A 16877-nucleotide genomic window follows, 5' to 3' on the forward strand; every position below is an offset into this window, starting at 1 on the left:
GATGCTGGAGCGTTTCCCGTTATTTTATCATCCTCTAGGGGAACTCTTTTTTTTTTTTTTTGCCATGCTTCGCATTCGCTATGTGGAATAAGACCGCCAGTTTACCTTCTCGGTATACTTCACTACCCTTTAGAGCATATGGGTAACCAGCTGAGGATGCACGGGCGAGCTCATGGTTTTGTCCATTTCCCTAAATTGAGGGTGGATGGGAAAACCAGTTGTCGAATCCAATCTCTCTTTTCTCCCCTCCCCCCCCCAAGTCAGTCCGCTGCGGCGGCACTCAAAATGCAAGTAGCATCACGTATGACCTTCTGTTTTCTTCCTTTTTTTTCCTTCAGTTTTTTTTTCCTCCGCTATATGTTCACTTTTTTTTTGTGTGTGTGTGTGCACTGATTGACTCCGGTAGTGGTGGTTTCATTGAAGCATTTATTCCGTATTTCCTCCTCCTTTCGCTTTGTCAGATCCCTGGTCCTTCAGCGCAAGAACTAAACCGCACCATGTTTCCCGTTGCGCATTGTTTTTATTGTTTTGTCGCTTGCACTCTCCCTTGTATAGTTTTGTTTGTTTTTTTTTTTGTTTTGTCTCCTTCGCCGCTCCATGACCCTTTTCCCCCTTTCTGAATGTGCTTTGCGACTATGGGAAACGAAAGTGTGGGAAATGTACAGCAAAATACGACAGAGTGGTACGTTTAGAAGGAAGGAAATGGAAAATGCAACCTGTGAGAAAAAGGGGGGAAATGTGCACGACAAGGAAGGAAGAAACCAAGGAGAAGTTGCCTTCATGATAGAAAACTGCTTGCTACACGTTACGGATATCTTTTTTAATACTACAATGAGCTACCGAACATGTGTATAAGAGCATCATTTTTCTTCCTGTATTATCAGCTGTTGCGCATCTGATGTGATTCTACCCTAACCTCCTTCATTATTTTCTTTTCTTTAGTCACTGATCCTACTTCCTCTGCATCGAGGTTGTTATTTCTGTCTTAACTAATCAACTGCTCGGGTACTGCGGCCACTCGGGCAGTGCAACACGTGTAAACGTACATAAGCAAATACATTCTTTCGTATATATATATATATATATTCGTATAGTTGTTGAAGCGGACCTCTTCCTATAGCTTTGTAGGCCAAGAAGGTAGCAAAAATGTATCACTACGAGTACGATGACGACCACTCAACCAACCTCTCGCAAGCAATTAACGCCAAGTTGATTACGCGTAGGGGTATAACAACAGACAGCCCAGATCCCATTACTCCGGTTTTTTCGTCGACCGCGCCAACTCGCTCATCAACTGGACTAACGACTGAATGGATACGACATCAAAAGCTTAGCGGAAGGGCTGTACCCCCGACCCTTGATACTCTAAAGGGGACAGGTAGTGGAAGGAAATACAAGAGTGTCACAAATTCCCAAGAAAACAATGTGGACCCAAACAGCATTAACCGCGGCACTTTGCTAGTTAACTCATCCTACTCGGCACCTTCACCAAGATATAACCACGTCTCTTCAGTGGTAAAAAAGCTGATAGAAGGGAGAATAACGCCCCAAGAGGCGCGTCGTGCAAGTTCCTCTCGTCGTGGCAGCTCACGAACCACCCGACTGGTTGCCAGTAGCCGATTCGCTCCTGCCGATAGGCCATCAAGCGCCCCGAAACGTCTTCCGATGGGCAGCGGTAGGACTGGTGGGCTGCTGCCACGTCTAAGAATATCGTCAACACCACACATACCCGTCCGCACGCAGCAATGGATCCCTTCAAACTCAGCAAAACCAGCGACGGCGGAATGCCAAAAAAACATATCGCCACGAGGTCCGGCAACCACGCAGTCATCGGGCAGCTCACGAAGGTTAAACATGTATCAAAGGGTGCCACTATCACGACAATGCGACTCTTTTCCGAGGAAACCAACAACTGTGGAGGAAAAACCGAAGCCCCCTCAGCCATTGTTCAGTCGGGTTCCGAGATGTGCGGCGGATATTCCAGATCATCGGAAGCCCTCTCCACGACACGATGTACAGTCAAGAAGGCCGTACGTGCCGCAGTCAGGACGTGAGGTACCGAAAGCGCATAAGACACCACTCTCCAGGGCATCCAGTTCGCCGAAATACAACAGTGCCCGGAGGAGGTACGTGCAGGACAAACAAACCAACGAAACATCTACTATCAGCGGAAGGCAACGAGTTCCTGTGAGTGCAGTAGATGTAGGAAGCAGGGAGAAGGCTAACGTCAGCGAAAGGCAACGAGTTCCTGTAAGTGCAGTAGATGTAGGAAGCAGGGAGAAGGCTAACGTCACTGAAAGGCAACGAGTTCCTGTGAGTGCAGTAGATGTAGGAAGCAGGGAGAAGGCTAACGTCACTGAAAGGCAACGAGTTCCTGTAAGTGCAGTAGATGTAGGAAGCAGGGAGAAGGCTAACGTCACTGAAAGGCAACGAGTTCCTGTGAGTGCAGTAGATGTAGGAAGCAGGGAGAAGGCTAACGTCAGCGAAAGGCAACGAGTTCCTGTAAGTGCAGTAGATGTAGGAAGCAGGGAGAAGGCTAACGTCACTGAAAGGCAACGAGTTCCTGTGAGTGCAGTAGATGTAGGAAGTAAGGAGCAAGAAGACGGACGAGTCACCGCAATTTCTTCGGACTCGAGAGGCGCATTAAGTCAGACAAAGGCGATGGAGACACAAAAAGTCGTCGATCCGTTGTCAACAAAAGATATAATTTCCCACGACGCGGCTGGTCGTCCCAAACATAAATCTCTTAATGGTGGTTTAGTGATACCACAGGTGGAGGGGATTAAGTCATTACTGCTTTTTGATATCAAACCACCGAAACTGAGCGAGACTGGCGCTGTTGCCGCCACTGTCGGTTGAGAGCGTATGTGTTCCATTACATCTTGGTACGTGTCTTCCAAGTGTAGCGTTTGTGTGTAAACTTTGCATTCAGTTTGGCGCAGAGCAGTTCAGTTCTTCCTCACCAAGGCAATTAATTTTGGTGACAGTTGGCAGTGAGTCTGGAAAGGGGGGAGGAGTGATGGAAAATCTCGTGGAACCTCCCACGATAGTACCAAATGAGAAGTTGAAATTTATTTTTTGGATACGGTGGGCAGTCCTTCCGCCGCTTCAACGCATGTGTGCGTCATCATGTATATGTGTATATATGTATTTTATTCGTACGGCTCTCCTTACTCACCTACACGTTTTTTCCCCTTACCGCCATATTTTGTTTCACTGGCACTTAGGGATTTCGTTTCCCCCCTCAACTCGAGTGTAGGGGGCTGTTGTTATTTTTTCCGGTGTTGTCTATTTTTAATTTTTCTATATTTATTCTTTTTACACCCTTTTGTTTCCCTTCACTTTCCCTTTGAAGTATGGTTTCTTTGAGTTTGTTTAAACTGCTAAAGTTGAGGAACCAGTGCCCACTCTACCAAAGTGAATGTGGCGTCCAGCTGAAGTGAACGCTAATATCGGCACCCCACCGCATAAAGTATCTTCAATACCCGGTTTGGACGCGGGATTGGCTCCACTATGTGCAACAATGTGGGCCGGTGGTTTGTGTCCAACAAGGGACGTGACATTGTGGGGATTCGGTGATGGTGATGGTGTGGGTGGGGAACAGCAGTTGCGTAACGTACAGCAGCACAGCGGTCCTTCTCCCTGTGCTGTAAAGGAAGGAGACGAAGTGTTGATGTATGCTCGTCCGCTTCCTTCAACTGCGAATGAAGAAGAGGATGAAGATGGTGCCGTAAGATTCGCTCAGTGGTGCACTCCCATAGAGCGGAAACACGCCTCTGATGCCGGAGACTCCAGTCAGTGTAGCATGACCGGTCATAAGGCACGTGCAGCGCTGGCGATGAAACGACACCACGGCGACCCCGGTGCTCCGACAAAATTACCCGAAAGTAGGGCATGTATTTTTAGTGATGCTGATGAACTTACTGTTCCGTTTGCTAAGCGGTATCGGTCTTTTCAGTTGCAGGGTGTGGATGATGGTGACTCTAACAAGGTGAACGGCAGTAGCGTGCTAACTCCCTGTGATTCGTCTAATCTATCCCACATTACGCCACTGGATGAGGGTGGAGAGTCGATTGACCTTGCGAACCACATGTCAGGTCTCATATTAGCGGCATCCCCAACCCCAAAGAAACTGGATTTTGTCACTCCTCTTGAAGATGGTGAAGTGCACACGGGGGACAATGGCACATTTAATGCTCAGGATGGGGAAAATAGGCCACTCAGCGCATGTAGCAGCACCCATCGCCCCCTTCGGGGGAAGAGATTTCTTGACGATTTGGACCCGAACGTGGGAGTTGCAACATCCCACTTATCAACCTGTAAGTCAATCAGAGAAGGCTGCCGAAAGTGCCGGCGGGTGGATGCACCGGAGGGTTGTGGGGAGGAAAAACGGCAGCGCACAACCGATTCAGTGCGAATGTAGGGAGGCCAAATCTCTTTTTTTTTTTTTTTGTTAGGATTATGGGCGCTGTACTGTTAGTATAAGAAACAGGGATGAGAAAGGAAGAACACTATAAAGGGTGCTGTTGAGAAAATATCAGTTTAAATTCAGTTTTCAGTGTATGTGCGCGGTTTATCCGCGGGTGATCTTTCTTACTGAAGGCTCTCACTGCTTTTCCAATCTAGCTATTATTGCGCGTTCTTTTGTTTAGTTTTGCTAATGGATGTGTCCCTGGGGTTATCTGTACTAGTGAAGTTATTCCACTTCGGGAGGCATAGCAGGTGGCGCTGCTTTTCCCCATCTTTTTTTGTACCGTTCCCTCCCCATGTGTTGGCGGCGAATGTGATGGTGTGTCAATTGTGCGCGGCTCACTTCTCCGCATCCCGCTTTCTTCACACGCATTCCATGTCACTGTACTTGTATTTACCTCTCGTTGTACTTCACTCTTTCTCAGTTTCGGACGGCAGTGTTGTGCAGTGCTCCCTCCTTGGTGAACCACTGGCTTTGCGCACGTCGAGGCCACGACCGTGTTAATTCTAGTGTCTCTTATCTTCTTTCGATCCATTTCCGTCTATTCACTTTTTATTTCCGCATGACTAAAGAAGAAAACTTAGCCGATAATCAAGGGAGAGCCAACCGCAAAAAGGCAAGCAGGCATACAACCGTTGTATTTTGTACCGGTAAATAACGGAGGGAAAAAGAAAGGAAATATAGGGAGGTTCAACCGAGAGAAACGAAGGAGAGAAAGAGGGGAAGTGAAGGAACAGTCTCGTGAATAAACAACATGGCAACCAAGATGGTGACACCTACGGCAACGGCTAGCGACACAGATAATCCTGTGAGCACATACTTTCTGCAAAAGATTCAGGAGCTACGGGCTCAGGAAAAACGATTGCAGGATAATTATATGCGGCTGGAGGCTCAACGAAATGAACTTAACAGGCGTGTACGACATCTGAAGGAAGAAGTGCAACTTCTGCAGGAAAGTGGATCTATAGTTGCCGATGTCGTGCGAGTGATGAGCAAAGGCAAAGTGTTGGTGAACGTCAGCTCCAGTCAAGGGAAGCTAGTCGTTGATGTGGAGAAAACCGTTAATATCGATGACCTCTCGCGCAATGTTCGCGTGGCGCTTCGAAGTGGCACGTTTGCAATTCACTACATTCTTCCCACCAAGGTGGATCCACTTGTTTCCCTTATGAAGGTTGAAAACGCTGGTAGCGAGTCAACTTACGATGAGATTGGCGGCCTCTCTCGCCAGGTGAAGGAGATCAAAGAAGTGATTGAGTTGTCCGTTAAGCATCCTGAGCTTTTTGAAGCGTTAGGTATTGCCCAACCAAAGGGTGTGCTATTGTATGGGCCTCCAGGCACTGGAAAAACATTATTGGCACGAGCAGTGGCACACCACACCGACTGCACCTTCATTCGCGTGAGTGGCGCTGAGTTGGTGCAAAAGTACATTGGGGAAGGTGCTAGGCTCGTTCGTGAATTGTTCGTTATGGCCCGCGAGCACAGCCCATCTATAATCTTTATGGATGAAATCGATTCTATCGGTTCAACCCGTTTGGAAAATACGGGTCGTGGAGGTGACAGCGAGGTGCAGCGCACCATGTTAGAGTTACTCAATCAGCTCGATGGATTTGAGTCTACCCAGTCTATCAAGGTGATTATGGCCACGAACCGTGTGGATATACTAGACGAGGCGCTGCTTCGCCCGGGTCGAATTGACCGAAAGATTGAGTTTCCTGCACCCGACGAGCCGGCAAGGTTTGAGATTTTAAAGATTCATTCGAGGAAAATGAACCTGACACGTGGGATCAATCTCAGGACCGTAGCCGAGAAAACAAACCAATGTTCCGGTGCGGAGCTAAAGGCAGTGTGTACAGAGGCAGGAATGTTTGCTCTCCGCGAGCGCCGTGTGCACATTACTCAAGAAGACTTTGAACTTGCAGTCGCCAAAATCATGCATAAGGACCAAGACAAGAGCGTCTCACTCAAGAAGATGTGGAAATAGCATTGTTTGCGTAAGGAAAGGAATATTTTTTCAAAGAGTAAAAACAAATGCAACAGAAAAGGAACTTGTCGAGGAGGAGGTGGGCCCCGAGCAGAACACCTTTTTTCTCCACTTTTTTTCCTTCTATGGGGGTGGAGTTCGTTAGTTTGCCACCTTCAACATTCTTTTTGCTGTTTTCCTTCACTCTGTATCCCCTCACGTCTCAGTTTTTGCGGAGGATCACTACTGCCTGTCTACCGAGAAGGAGGGGCACCAGTATGTTGGTATATGTGCAGTTGCATGGAGGGGAGGAAGTTAATGGTGGGCGCTACAAGGGTGAGAGGGTAAATTCTTTTTGCACTGCAGCGTCGGAGCGCCAAATTTCGGTACCGAGTAGAGAGGACAGCGAAATGCAACCGGAGTCGAGTCGCATCAATGTGCATCCACTCTTTATGCTTTTTCGATAGCCTGCGGGTTCATATGTCTCACAGCTTTTTGTTTCGTGAATTTTCGAGGATTGGTTTGCCACTTCTATGCCATTTTTTTTTTTTCGTTTAGCCTACTTCGCATATAAGTGTGCATACGGAATGAGGTAATCATTCCTCTGTGTCGATGACAGACAACGCGGTCAGTGGTGTTGATATCTGTACAGGAACTGATGTTAGTGGTTTATCACACATGGGGTGACATACCTGTGATGTGCTCACTTAAGTATGTGCGTTTTCTTTTTCTCTTTTCCCTTTCATATTTGCACTTTCTTTTTGTATATTGACGGCTGTGACGACCTCACACATTTTGGAGTGTACGGGTCAGCCTAGTGGAGCGTGGCGCTGGGCCAGGTAACGGAAGGAACGCGGGAAGGCATTCGAACCCCATAAAACGCGACTGGTAGCGGCACTTAGTGGTTTTAGCTTAACACCATGGACGAAGAAACCACATTTCCACCTCAACAACAAGGGAAAGCGCTGATCTCAGAGCTACGGAGTGTAGTTAATGACTACAGAAATAGGAAAACCGTGGAGGCTCGCGAAAAAATTATAGCAGCGATGGACAACACTTGTGCCTCTCTCTGCTTTGGTGATGAGGGGTTCATCCGCAACTTGAACCCTTGCAGTTTGGCGTCTGCTTTAGTTGCTGTCCTAACAAGTACTCTCGCAACTGATTACCCGGAGGTCCAATGCCTCGCGGTGCAGGCGCTGGCACTTGTGGCAGATCTTGTGCCACGAGGTGGTTTTGCTGTTGTAGCTGCAAGGGGTGTACAACCACTCCTGCTCCTCCTAAAGGAGCTGGATGCGTCAGAAAGCACGACACTGGAGGAGTTGTTGAGGTGTTTGACAAATCTCGCTTTTGAGGCTCACGAGCAGTTAATGCAACACCAGGCATTTTCTGTTATTGTTTCCATTGAAAGGCGATTGGAAACTCATCGACTGCGTATGATGTGCCTCAAGTGTCTGTCACATCTTCTCACATTGACCTCACCGGAAGAATGGAACATATATCTGTCCAAACCGTGTAGCTCGTTGATGGCAACATTTCATGAGGCGGTGACAAGACTTATGAAAGATGATTGTGCAGGTGATCGTCTGTCAAAAGACGACGAGGCTTATCTGCTGCGACTCCTCGAGTGTGTTGCATTAACGTTTGATAGGGTGCTGTGTTCGGCGAAAATGATCGACAGGAACAGCAGGATGGTAGAGCAGCTTGTTTCGTCTCTCGTAGTGGTTATTAATGGAGCTGCTTCCATGGGTTCGCGCGGCACCGCCCTGCGTAATGCTGCGTGTTCGCCCCTTCTTACCCTTCTGTTCACAGACCCGGCTGTTACAGTGAGGATATTTCTTAAATGCCACGTGTTAGATTCTATATACAGTAACATTTCTGGGCTACTCGAAAAGAGGCCGAAACAGGCTTCTTACAATGGCGCAGCCGTGATCTCTGCTCTCATGGAAGAGGATCTGACGGCCGTGCCGAGCGTAGCTGAGGAACAAAAGGTCATTCCCCTGCTAGAGTTTCTTCTAGTAGTTATGCCACCCTCATGCACTGCAAGTGATTGCGATTATTACACCACCTTACCACACTATATTTGGCAGTGGGAAGATGACTTTCATAACTGGTGTGACTGCACCGAAGACTTAAGCAAACGACTAGAGGGGGAGTACATAAAACAGCGGCGACTCTCAGGATACACAGTTTTTGAAGTTTCTAATGCAACATCTACACTGAAGATTAACTTTTCTACCATGCGATACAGAAGCAGCGAAAGCCTGCACTACCCTCACAACATTAGCCGTCGTCCATCTATTGCCGGATATATTTACCGGCGACCCATACGATGCCAGTGCGACGTTAAAGTTACACCGAACTCTTCATTGCCCGTCGAGGTGGCGTTGGGCAGGTTGGTTTCTCTCGGGGCAGGCACCACGACGGTTCTCGACGGTGAACCCGCCGTGGTGTCGGCCGGGGTACCGACGGGAAATGCGCATAGCAACGAACAATCTTATTGTGAAAGTGCATCATATAGTTTTGGCAACATCGCTGCTCCCTCGTCTTCGAACCAACCTTCAAGGGGTCACGGGGCACATAATGGTGGTGTTGTGGAGGAGCGTGGGAGCCATTGCTGTTGTGTCAGCGTTTTGAGGTCACTGTTTCGTAAGTTGAAGGGTTCAGGACGTTCAACCGCAGTTCCCGAGGCCGGAAAATATGGTGCAGGGTCAGCGCTTACATCCTACGAAGTACTCGACGATGTTAGAGTGGAGCTTCTGCGCTGTGCTGCAACTCGTTCCAATTTCTTGCAGGAGCGGATGATCTACAGAATAATCCAACAGTATCTTCCAATTCTTATGCGTGTTGTGGATAGCACAGCCAATCTTATCATCGTACGCCACTGTTCAGTACTGATTTTGCGCTGCGTTGACTTGGTGATAGGTTACTTTCGCTCAGGTGGGAGGGACCAGGGTCAACCTACCAGGACTCTCTGGGGCTTGTTTTGTGCCTTGGGCCCAAGTCTTGCGACGTCATTGTCCTATCTGACAACTTCCAGCACGACTCACGGATCGCTGACGCTATCGGCAGCACCCTTCAGGGAATTCCGGTGCGGTAGTGCGTTTGTGCTCGCGTTGTCAGCTTTAGACGTGACAGTTGGAACCCGGTTACCAGCAATGAATCTTGCTTGTGAAACTCAGCTGACCTCATTGAGTGCCCTGATGATGCTTTGCAGTCTCTGCCCCATAGGCGTGAAGGCGCTGACGAAGCAGCAGTCGCTCGCGTTATTGTGGAAACTGGAAAGGATTACTGGTCCCGCTGAACGCAGTTCACAAGGTGGCGTCCACCTGTTGCTTGAAGGACATAGAGTCCCGCCGTGTCCCTTTCACACGAAGGCACTGCAAATTGAGGAACTGCGCAGAACGCTGGTTCAGCAGCTTTGTTCGTTACTGTGGACAAATGCAAGGGCGGTAGATCAAATGTTGCCCTTCAAAAAATGTTGTTTGGACATATCTGGAGACGATCAACAGGATAGTCAGCTTGGGGATTCCGTCGCCATGGGTTCACCTGAGGGGAGTGTGTCACCGAGTGCCAGTTGCACGAGCCTCACGTATATTTCTTCCAGTGGCGATCTGGACGGTGACACACCGCGTTCTCGCAGCACTCAGGTGATTAAACGATTAACACGGATCAATGAGTACATGAAAGAGCACAGTAATGATCTCCCCGTGTTCTTGTATGATCAGCCGGAGCTGCTGAAGGATCTCGCTAGTGCTTTGCGCAGTGCTGATGTAAGGGAGGTGATTGGTTCAAAGATGAATGAGGTCTTTTCCCAACTGATAAAGAGTTTGCTCCGCACCATCTGCAAGTACACGGGAATTGGCAGACTAGAGGAACCCCGCGCCGTAGAGCGTCAGTATTCGCGGTTTCAACGCCGTACCCGACGCAACAGGACTATGTTGATGGTGGTTGACTACCTGTGGACGCCTCTTCGGGTGAATCTTGTTAATACCCCTGTTCAAGCAGGTAAGAAGAGGAGTTTGTCTAAATTCTTTCGCTTGCAGAAAGACTCCACCAATGCGGCTGATGCGGGCTCACCAAATGCTCAGGTGAGGGAATCAGTGTTAAGCGTACTCCCAACGACTCCATTGAGTTACATTGCAAAGTATATTATAATGCGGTTAAATGAAGCTTGCAACAACACGTGTGACCCCAAATCAGAGGACGCGGAGCAGCAGCGGCAGCAAGAATTAGCTGAGGAAAGTAATTTCGGGGCGACGTTAGCCCACCAGGAGGCAGCCGACACTCCAGTTGGTGTCAATGGCGGCGTTGGTGAAGAAACTGCACTGGGAGGCAACGTGATAAACTTTTTAAACCGCAGAGAGTCTAGGTTGTCGGATGCTTCGGATGCCGACGACGAGGAAAGCGTGACTTCTGGTGATGCATCTGAGTTTTCGGAAGGCCGCGACGGGGATTACTTAAGTGAACATGTTCTCAGCACTGTGTCGGCAACCGTTTCTATGGTGCCTCAAGCGCCCTCAAATATTTGCAGTGGGCCTTTAGGTGGACTGAGGGCCTCACAAGTTGAAGGTAGCACTTCCACCACAATTACCATCGACAATGTTGTCTTCTTCTGCGGGGGCAAGCCCGTAACAGACTTAAGCATATCCGTTTTAGACCTTTGTGGGAGTTCCTATTGTCAAGCTTCTGGTTGGTCCGATCTCCACCAGAGTGATTCCGACGAGAATTGCGGTGATAATGCACCTGTACGACACACTAGTGGTGAACGACTTCACTACTTGATGAAAAATGTGCTTTCACTGTGGTCATCTGTACATACAATTAACTATTCCATTGTAGGAATGCGTGCCAATGAAGAGCGACGCGGTACAGATGGCGAAGAGGTGTTGGATATGAATGAAAATTCCCCGGTCGAAGTTTTTTCTCGTTTGTCGTACTCCCCCAGAGGAACCCCATTTTTGTGGGCTGCGGCGGACCTTCTGAATGAAATGGGCCAGTTAGTGCGCGCTGCAGGTGGTGCTCTCTCCATGGATGATCCACTGGTGTCGAGCGCTTTGTTCCATGAATTCTACAATCACTTTGGTGTGTTGATGTTGCCCGCACTCGCGTATGGTATTATCCACGCCTACCTGGCGGATCAGCAGGACCGTTATCTCATTAGCTCCGTCCTTTGGAAGTACCCACAAACTTTCAGCTACGAAATTAGGCGGACACTGCTGCATTTGCTACTTTCAGTCCGACGTATACACACGCCAGCAATAGTTAAGTTGAAAGAATGGGCGTCAGGCTCAAGTCCCATACCTCCTGTCCAGGGTTTAGAATGGCTACGGCCCGATTTGAACATGCGTGGAACTTACAGGGTTCGAGTGCAGAGGTTTAACATTTTTGAGAGCGGCGCACGTGTGCTTCGTCGTCATGCAATGTGTCCACTTACGCTAAGTGTGGAGTTTGAGAATGAGCTTGGTGTTGGGGCGGGACCTGCAGTGGAGTTCTATAATTTATTGGCGAGGAAATTTCAAGACGTGCAACTTCACATGTGGCGCACAGAGGAATTCACCGATGAATCTGCTAAAACCGCGCGGCGCGTTCAACTCCCGCTGTTCCCTTCACTATTTCAGGATGACGAATCGCTTTCCAATTTTGAGCTCCTCGGGATGTTAGTGGGACGGGTGCTAATGGAGGAACGTGTGGTGGACCTTCCGCTGAGTGAGTGCTTTCTTCGTGGCATTCTAGGAGACTTGGATGACACTAACCGGCTGCCATATATCGATCCCCAACTCGATAAGCAGCTGGATTCATTGCTTAAACTCACGGCCAATGAACTAGAGGAATGCGAACTAATGTTCGTAATTCAGCACGGGGACGCGGAGCACAACGGGGGTATTGTAGAACTCTGCCCTAACGGGGCCACAACTCAGGTTTCTGCTATGAATGTCAATGAGTATGTTCAGGAGGTGCGGCGGTACTATTCGAAGACGGCCCTCGCACGGCCCGTCTCGCATTTCATCCAGGGACTCCGGTATACACTTATTCCTTACCATCTGCGACTCTTTGATGCCAGAGAGCTCCAGCTTGTCATATCGGGACCCGAAGGGAAGATATGGGAAAGTGCAGGAGACCTTCTGACCGTCATTACAACTAACCACGGTTATGACAAAAACTCCCTGGTTGTGGCTTATTTTGTGGAAGTGGTTAGCAGCTGGGATGTTTCTCTACAGCGGTCCTTCCTGCGCTTTGTGACGGGCTCCACTCGCATTCCCATAGGAGGACTGCGACCCCCCATAACAGTGGTACGTCGTTCGGTGGAGGTGGCTCCCGGAGAGGCCACAAACCAGTTGGATACTACAAACAACTTTCTGATGGACGATCGAGCTGAGGTGTTACAAAACCTAATGGACGCCTCACTTCCTACCGTGAACACATGTGCGCACTACCTTAAACTTCCAAACTATAGTTCAAAGAAAATACTGGAGGAGAGGCTGAAATTGGCCATAACAGAGGGACAGGGTACATTCTCGCTAACGTAGCAGGTATATGTATATGTGTGCGTGTAGTCGTCCACGAGGACAAACTACAGAAAGTTGGTATGGTGCATTATAGCTAATGTGGGGTGGAGTGAGTGCGAGTGCGATCAGCTGGAGGGACAGGAAAAGTAAGAATGAGGAAGAATACAAGTATGGGAGCATGTGTATCAACTTATTGGGGTGATGTGTTGTTGTCATAGTGCCGTTATTTTGCTTGTTCTGGTTTCGATTGGGATATGTAAGTGACACATCATTTGGGAAACCGCACGTGAAACTGTGATTTCATCTCCAATTTTTTTTTCTGGACATCACTATTCAGCGCGTGAGCGTCATCCCGCTCCCGCCACAGTCCTTTCTCTCTCCCTCTTTGTTTCTTCACAGCCGTTTCTGTCAATTAGCTCCCAGCGGTACGTCGATGGTGTGTTATTTACTCTCCATGGCTTCCTTTGTGATTAACACAATCACCAGAAATGCTTTGTTTTTGTCTTTGGTCCGACGTTGGTGGGAAATGGAAGGGAACGTTGGCGCCATGACCTCTGCTACTTAAATAGTATTGTTTTCCTTTTTTTTTTCCTCCTTTTGTGTGTGTGTGTGCATGTATGTATGTGTTTTCTTTGCCAGATTGTATTATTCATGTGTAGGAGTGAAGATAATGCGGGTATTGTGTTATACCAGCTATCCGCTACAGGATGTGCGAAAAGTAAGTGAATGGAGCGAGTAGCGGTGAGGATTGTTGTGCCGAGTTTGAGCTTTTTATTATTGTTATTATTATTGTTATTAACTCTGTGAGAACTCACCCCTTTTCCTCCCTCGGGTTAACGTAAAGAGGAGAGAAGCAACCAGCAACCCACAGTGTCGTGGGATGTGAAGTTCGAGAAGTGAATTGAAGGGGAAAGATACAAGGCCCTCAACTCCCGTTCACTGAGCAGAACAAAGCAGGGAAGATACAACACCTCCATAAGGTTATTTTGATGCTAAACCTATTGTTCCTGTTGTGTTGGATTTGAAGTTTAGCAACTTTGAGTAGTACCAATGAATGAGTTCAGACTTTTCATCTTGTAATTGTTGTCGCTCGTTTTAATGATGTTGTTTAGTGCAACTCTTCACAAGGTGGTGGAGGTTGAAAGGTGAGCGTGTAAAAATGGTAACAGTGCCCAAATTCTCAATTGTGTATGAATGTAGGTTGTGTTCTGTCGATGTGAATCAGCTGCCAGCAAACGGAAACGTGGTGTATTCCAAGGGTTAGAGCAGCCTGGAAAAAAAAAATTCAAAAAAAAAAAAGAAGAACGTTGGTGTGTCTTCAACTATATGTAAATAAATAAATATAAATAAATTAATTAATAAATATATATATATATATATATATATATGCATGTGTGTTTATGTGCAAACTTGTACCTACAGGTGCATGCACACACAAACATATGTGCGACATTTGCACATTGTTTAGCGGTAGAGGGGATGGAGAAAAGAAGAAATGCAAGAAAAGAAAAAGAGAAAAAGAGAAAAGCACAAATGGAAACAAGTAATTAATAAAAAGAAAATGACGATACTACACTTTGTGCCCATTCACTGTTGTTGGATTTGCTTTGAAGTGACGAAGGCAATTGGTGCGTGAAGTCCCCTTTGGTCTTGAGGTGACTGCTCTCACCCACAAGATCTGTTTTTTTTTTTTCTTCTGACTCTCTCCTTCTTATTTCCCTTTTTTCTCTTTGCTTTCTTCGGGTAATCTCGTTTTTTTCCTTTTTTTTTCTTCTTTGTTGGAAACAACAAATCACGGAAACGAAGTCAACGGCATTAATAATAATAAGTATAATAATTATTATTATTAATATTATTATTATTATTATTATTATTATTATTATTATTATATATATATATATACATAAAAAAAAATCACCTGGTGTAGTATTTCCATCCCCTTTTTCTTATTTTACGAAATATTTGGTGGGTTCTGAGTTTGGAAGGAAGTGATATCAGTGACTGGTTTGTTCCCTTCTGTCCTTTTTTTTATTTTCTGTCTTTTGTTTTTTTTTTCCTTCGTCGACTATTATGTTGTCTGGAAAAGGAGTGACGAAGCGCGGAAGCATGCGATAGGACGAGGGACTTTCGGTAATCTGTTTTTTTTTTCAATCACCTGCTGTTGCTCCCTGTTATTCGACGATGGAGCAGGGAAAGTTGCGTGTGTTTGTGTCTGTAAGGAAAAAAAAGCTGTGGTAAATTCGGTTGATAAATTTCTCCTCCATTCCGCGCGGCAGTTAACAACAATAAAAAAAAATTTTCTGCTCCTTGGGCTTTGACGCCTCAATGCTTGCGCTTCTATCTTGTATAACCACCTGTTCGCGCTGTTCAATTAAAGAAAAAAAAATGGTGGTGGTGGTATTTGTTTCTCTTTCTCTTTCTTTTTCCCCCTCCACTCCCTCCCTCTTTTCAGCCGCTGCACCATCTATTGGAGTATAATAAAAGGTGAGAGTAAACACCTTCCCTTGTTTTTTTTTCTGAGCATTCCGCGTGTTCCTACATTTGTGGTTGTATATATGTACATGCACAATGATGGTAAGATGGTTGTGCTGTTCCTTAAAGAAGGGAGGTGTCTCCACACGAATTGCTTCTTATGTAATGTTTTTAGCTGTTATTCCCCTTGTTGATGTGCTACGCATTCTGGAGTCTTTATATATCTTCGTGTTTTGTGCTATTTGCCAATGTGTAACATCTGTGTTTGCTACATCTTCTTCTTTATAAATAGTCTGGTTTCATTAGTCACAGTTTCCTCATTGAAGGGAGAGAGAGGCACTTGCAGGAGGAAGAGATAGTGACTCAGGGATTGTGTTTTTTGAAGGTGGAATAAAGTGCTAGGAAGATGCTGCTCACAAAACTTGCGCCCATGAGGTCTGCAGCACGTCACATGCCGTTACTGTGCATCCCACTTCATACCGCTCGTCACACTGCCACTGTGGGTGCGAGCGGCGCCTCTGGGCGTGTAGGGGAGGACCACCGCCACAGTTCATTGGAAGAGACTTTACTTCATCCTCCTTTCATTGGTTCGTCTTCACGCTTCACGTATGCCTTACCTGCTTTAGACTCCGATGATATAGCGGCTTTGGAGAGGGAAACACTTAACCATCACGAACCAAACTGCTGGAACGACTACTGCTGTGTCTCCCTTGTGAAACTGCTCCGCTGGTGTGCCGATAAGTTATTCCGTGAGCGTTACATTCACAGGGCTACAATGTTGAAAGCGATTGCGCCTGCACCGGCGATGGCTGGGGCCATCGTTGCCAACCTGCGGATGTATTTGAGGAAAAAGGACGCGACATATTTGCCAAGTGACGGCAACTTTTCGTCAGAGGTTCGAGTGCTAATGGCGCAGATGGAGTCCCACGCCGCACATGTCAATATCCTCTTGTCAATGTGCGAGATAACGACCGTTGAGCGCGTCGCCGCCGTTCTTCTTTATGGGCTTCATTATTTCATATTTACCCTTCTATTCCTCCTGTATCCGCGAATGGCGTTTCGGCTTATGGGTTACCTTAACGAGGAATCCGTAGTTATTTGGACGCACATGATAAACGACGTAGAGTTGGGGAAGATTGTTGAGCGACCAATACCTCGTGCGGCGCTTCAGTACTGGGGACTTCATCGTTTCCACCACCGCCAGAAACAACAATCTCATACAAAGAGCTATGTCACAGAAAAAGAGGAAGAGGGTAGGAGGGTCATGCATAACAATGAAGCCTCTTCTGCCAACCCCAGTGGTGACGGTGCCGCAGAGAATGGAGGGGAGGATGGAGATGTGTCGAAGCGTGGACTTACGCTGCGTTATATGCTGCTGTTATTGCGCTCGGATGAGATGGTCTGGCGCGACTCATGCCACGCGGCTGCGGACGCTATAGACGAAATGCACGAGGTGCAATAAAACTTT

The 16877-nt window shown here is 47.3% G+C and overlaps 5 protein-coding genes across 5 annotated transcripts, besides 10 other annotated features; all 5 read left to right on the forward strand.

The window, feature by feature from the left end:
• Nucleotides 1-1146: 1146 nt before the first annotated feature.
• Nucleotides 1147-2859, forward strand: Tb10.6k15.0620 (RNA-editing-associated protein 1; the record flags this gene model as incomplete). The annotated part of the gene is made up of 1 exon (XM_818101.1): nt 1147-2859. The coding sequence occupies one exon, from the start codon at nt 1147-1149 to the stop codon at nt 2857-2859; it is 1713 nt and encodes a 570-aa protein (XP_823194.1).
• A 562-nt stretch (nt 2860-3421) lies between these two features.
• On the forward strand, nt 3422-4423 carry Tb10.6k15.0600 (hypothetical protein, conserved; the record flags this gene model as incomplete). The annotated part of the gene is made up of 1 exon (XM_818102.1): nt 3422-4423. The coding sequence occupies one exon, from the start codon at nt 3422-3424 to the stop codon at nt 4421-4423; it is 1002 nt and encodes a 333-aa protein (XP_823195.1).
• Nucleotides 4424-5225: 802 nt separating this feature from the next.
• On the forward strand, nt 5226-6452 carry Tb10.6k15.0580 (proteasome regulatory ATPase subunit 6; the record flags this gene model as incomplete). The annotated part of the gene is made up of 1 exon (XM_818103.1): nt 5226-6452. The coding sequence occupies one exon, from the start codon at nt 5226-5228 to the stop codon at nt 6450-6452; it is 1227 nt and encodes a 408-aa protein (XP_823196.1).
• Nucleotides 6453-7351: 899 nt separating this feature from the next.
• On the forward strand, nt 7352-12958 carry Tb10.6k15.0560 (ubiquitin-protein ligase, putative; the record flags this gene model as incomplete). The annotated part of the gene is made up of 1 exon (XM_818104.1): nt 7352-12958. One exon carries the CDS (start codon nt 7352-7354, stop codon nt 12956-12958), a length of 5607 nt encoding a protein of 1868 aa, XP_823197.1.
• Nucleotides 12959-13535: 577 nt separating this feature from the next.
• Nucleotides 13536-13564: a microsatellite.
• A 144-nt stretch (nt 13565-13708) lies between these two features.
• Nucleotides 13709-13735: a microsatellite.
• Nucleotides 13736-14266: 531 nt separating this feature from the next.
• Nucleotides 14267-14295: a sequence feature (AT_rich).
• Nucleotides 14296-14325: a microsatellite.
• A 94-nt stretch (nt 14326-14419) lies between these two features.
• Nucleotides 14420-14499: a sequence feature (A-rich).
• A 119-nt stretch (nt 14500-14618) lies between these two features.
• Nucleotides 14619-14717: a sequence feature (T-rich).
• Nucleotides 14718-14751: 34 nt separating this feature from the next.
• Nucleotides 14752-14773: a sequence feature (AT_rich).
• Nucleotides 14774-14826: a microsatellite.
• Nucleotides 14827-14852: a sequence feature (AT_rich).
• A 90-nt stretch (nt 14853-14942) lies between these two features.
• Nucleotides 14943-14996: a sequence feature (T-rich).
• An 819-nt stretch (nt 14997-15815) lies between these two features.
• On the forward strand, nt 15816-16871 carry Tb10.6k15.0550 (hypothetical protein, conserved; the record flags this gene model as incomplete). Its single annotated transcript, XM_818105.1, has 1 exon — nt 15816-16871. One exon carries the CDS (start codon nt 15816-15818, stop codon nt 16869-16871), a length of 1056 nt encoding a protein of 351 aa, XP_823198.1.
• Nucleotides 16872-16877: the final 6 nt, after the last annotated feature.

The sequence above is a fragment of the Trypanosoma brucei genome, chromosome 10 (assembly GCF_000002445.2).
Source record: "Trypanosoma brucei brucei TREU927 chromosome 10, whole genome shotgun sequence".
Classification (NCBI taxonomy): domain Eukaryota; phylum Euglenozoa; class Kinetoplastea; order Trypanosomatida; family Trypanosomatidae; genus Trypanosoma; species Trypanosoma brucei.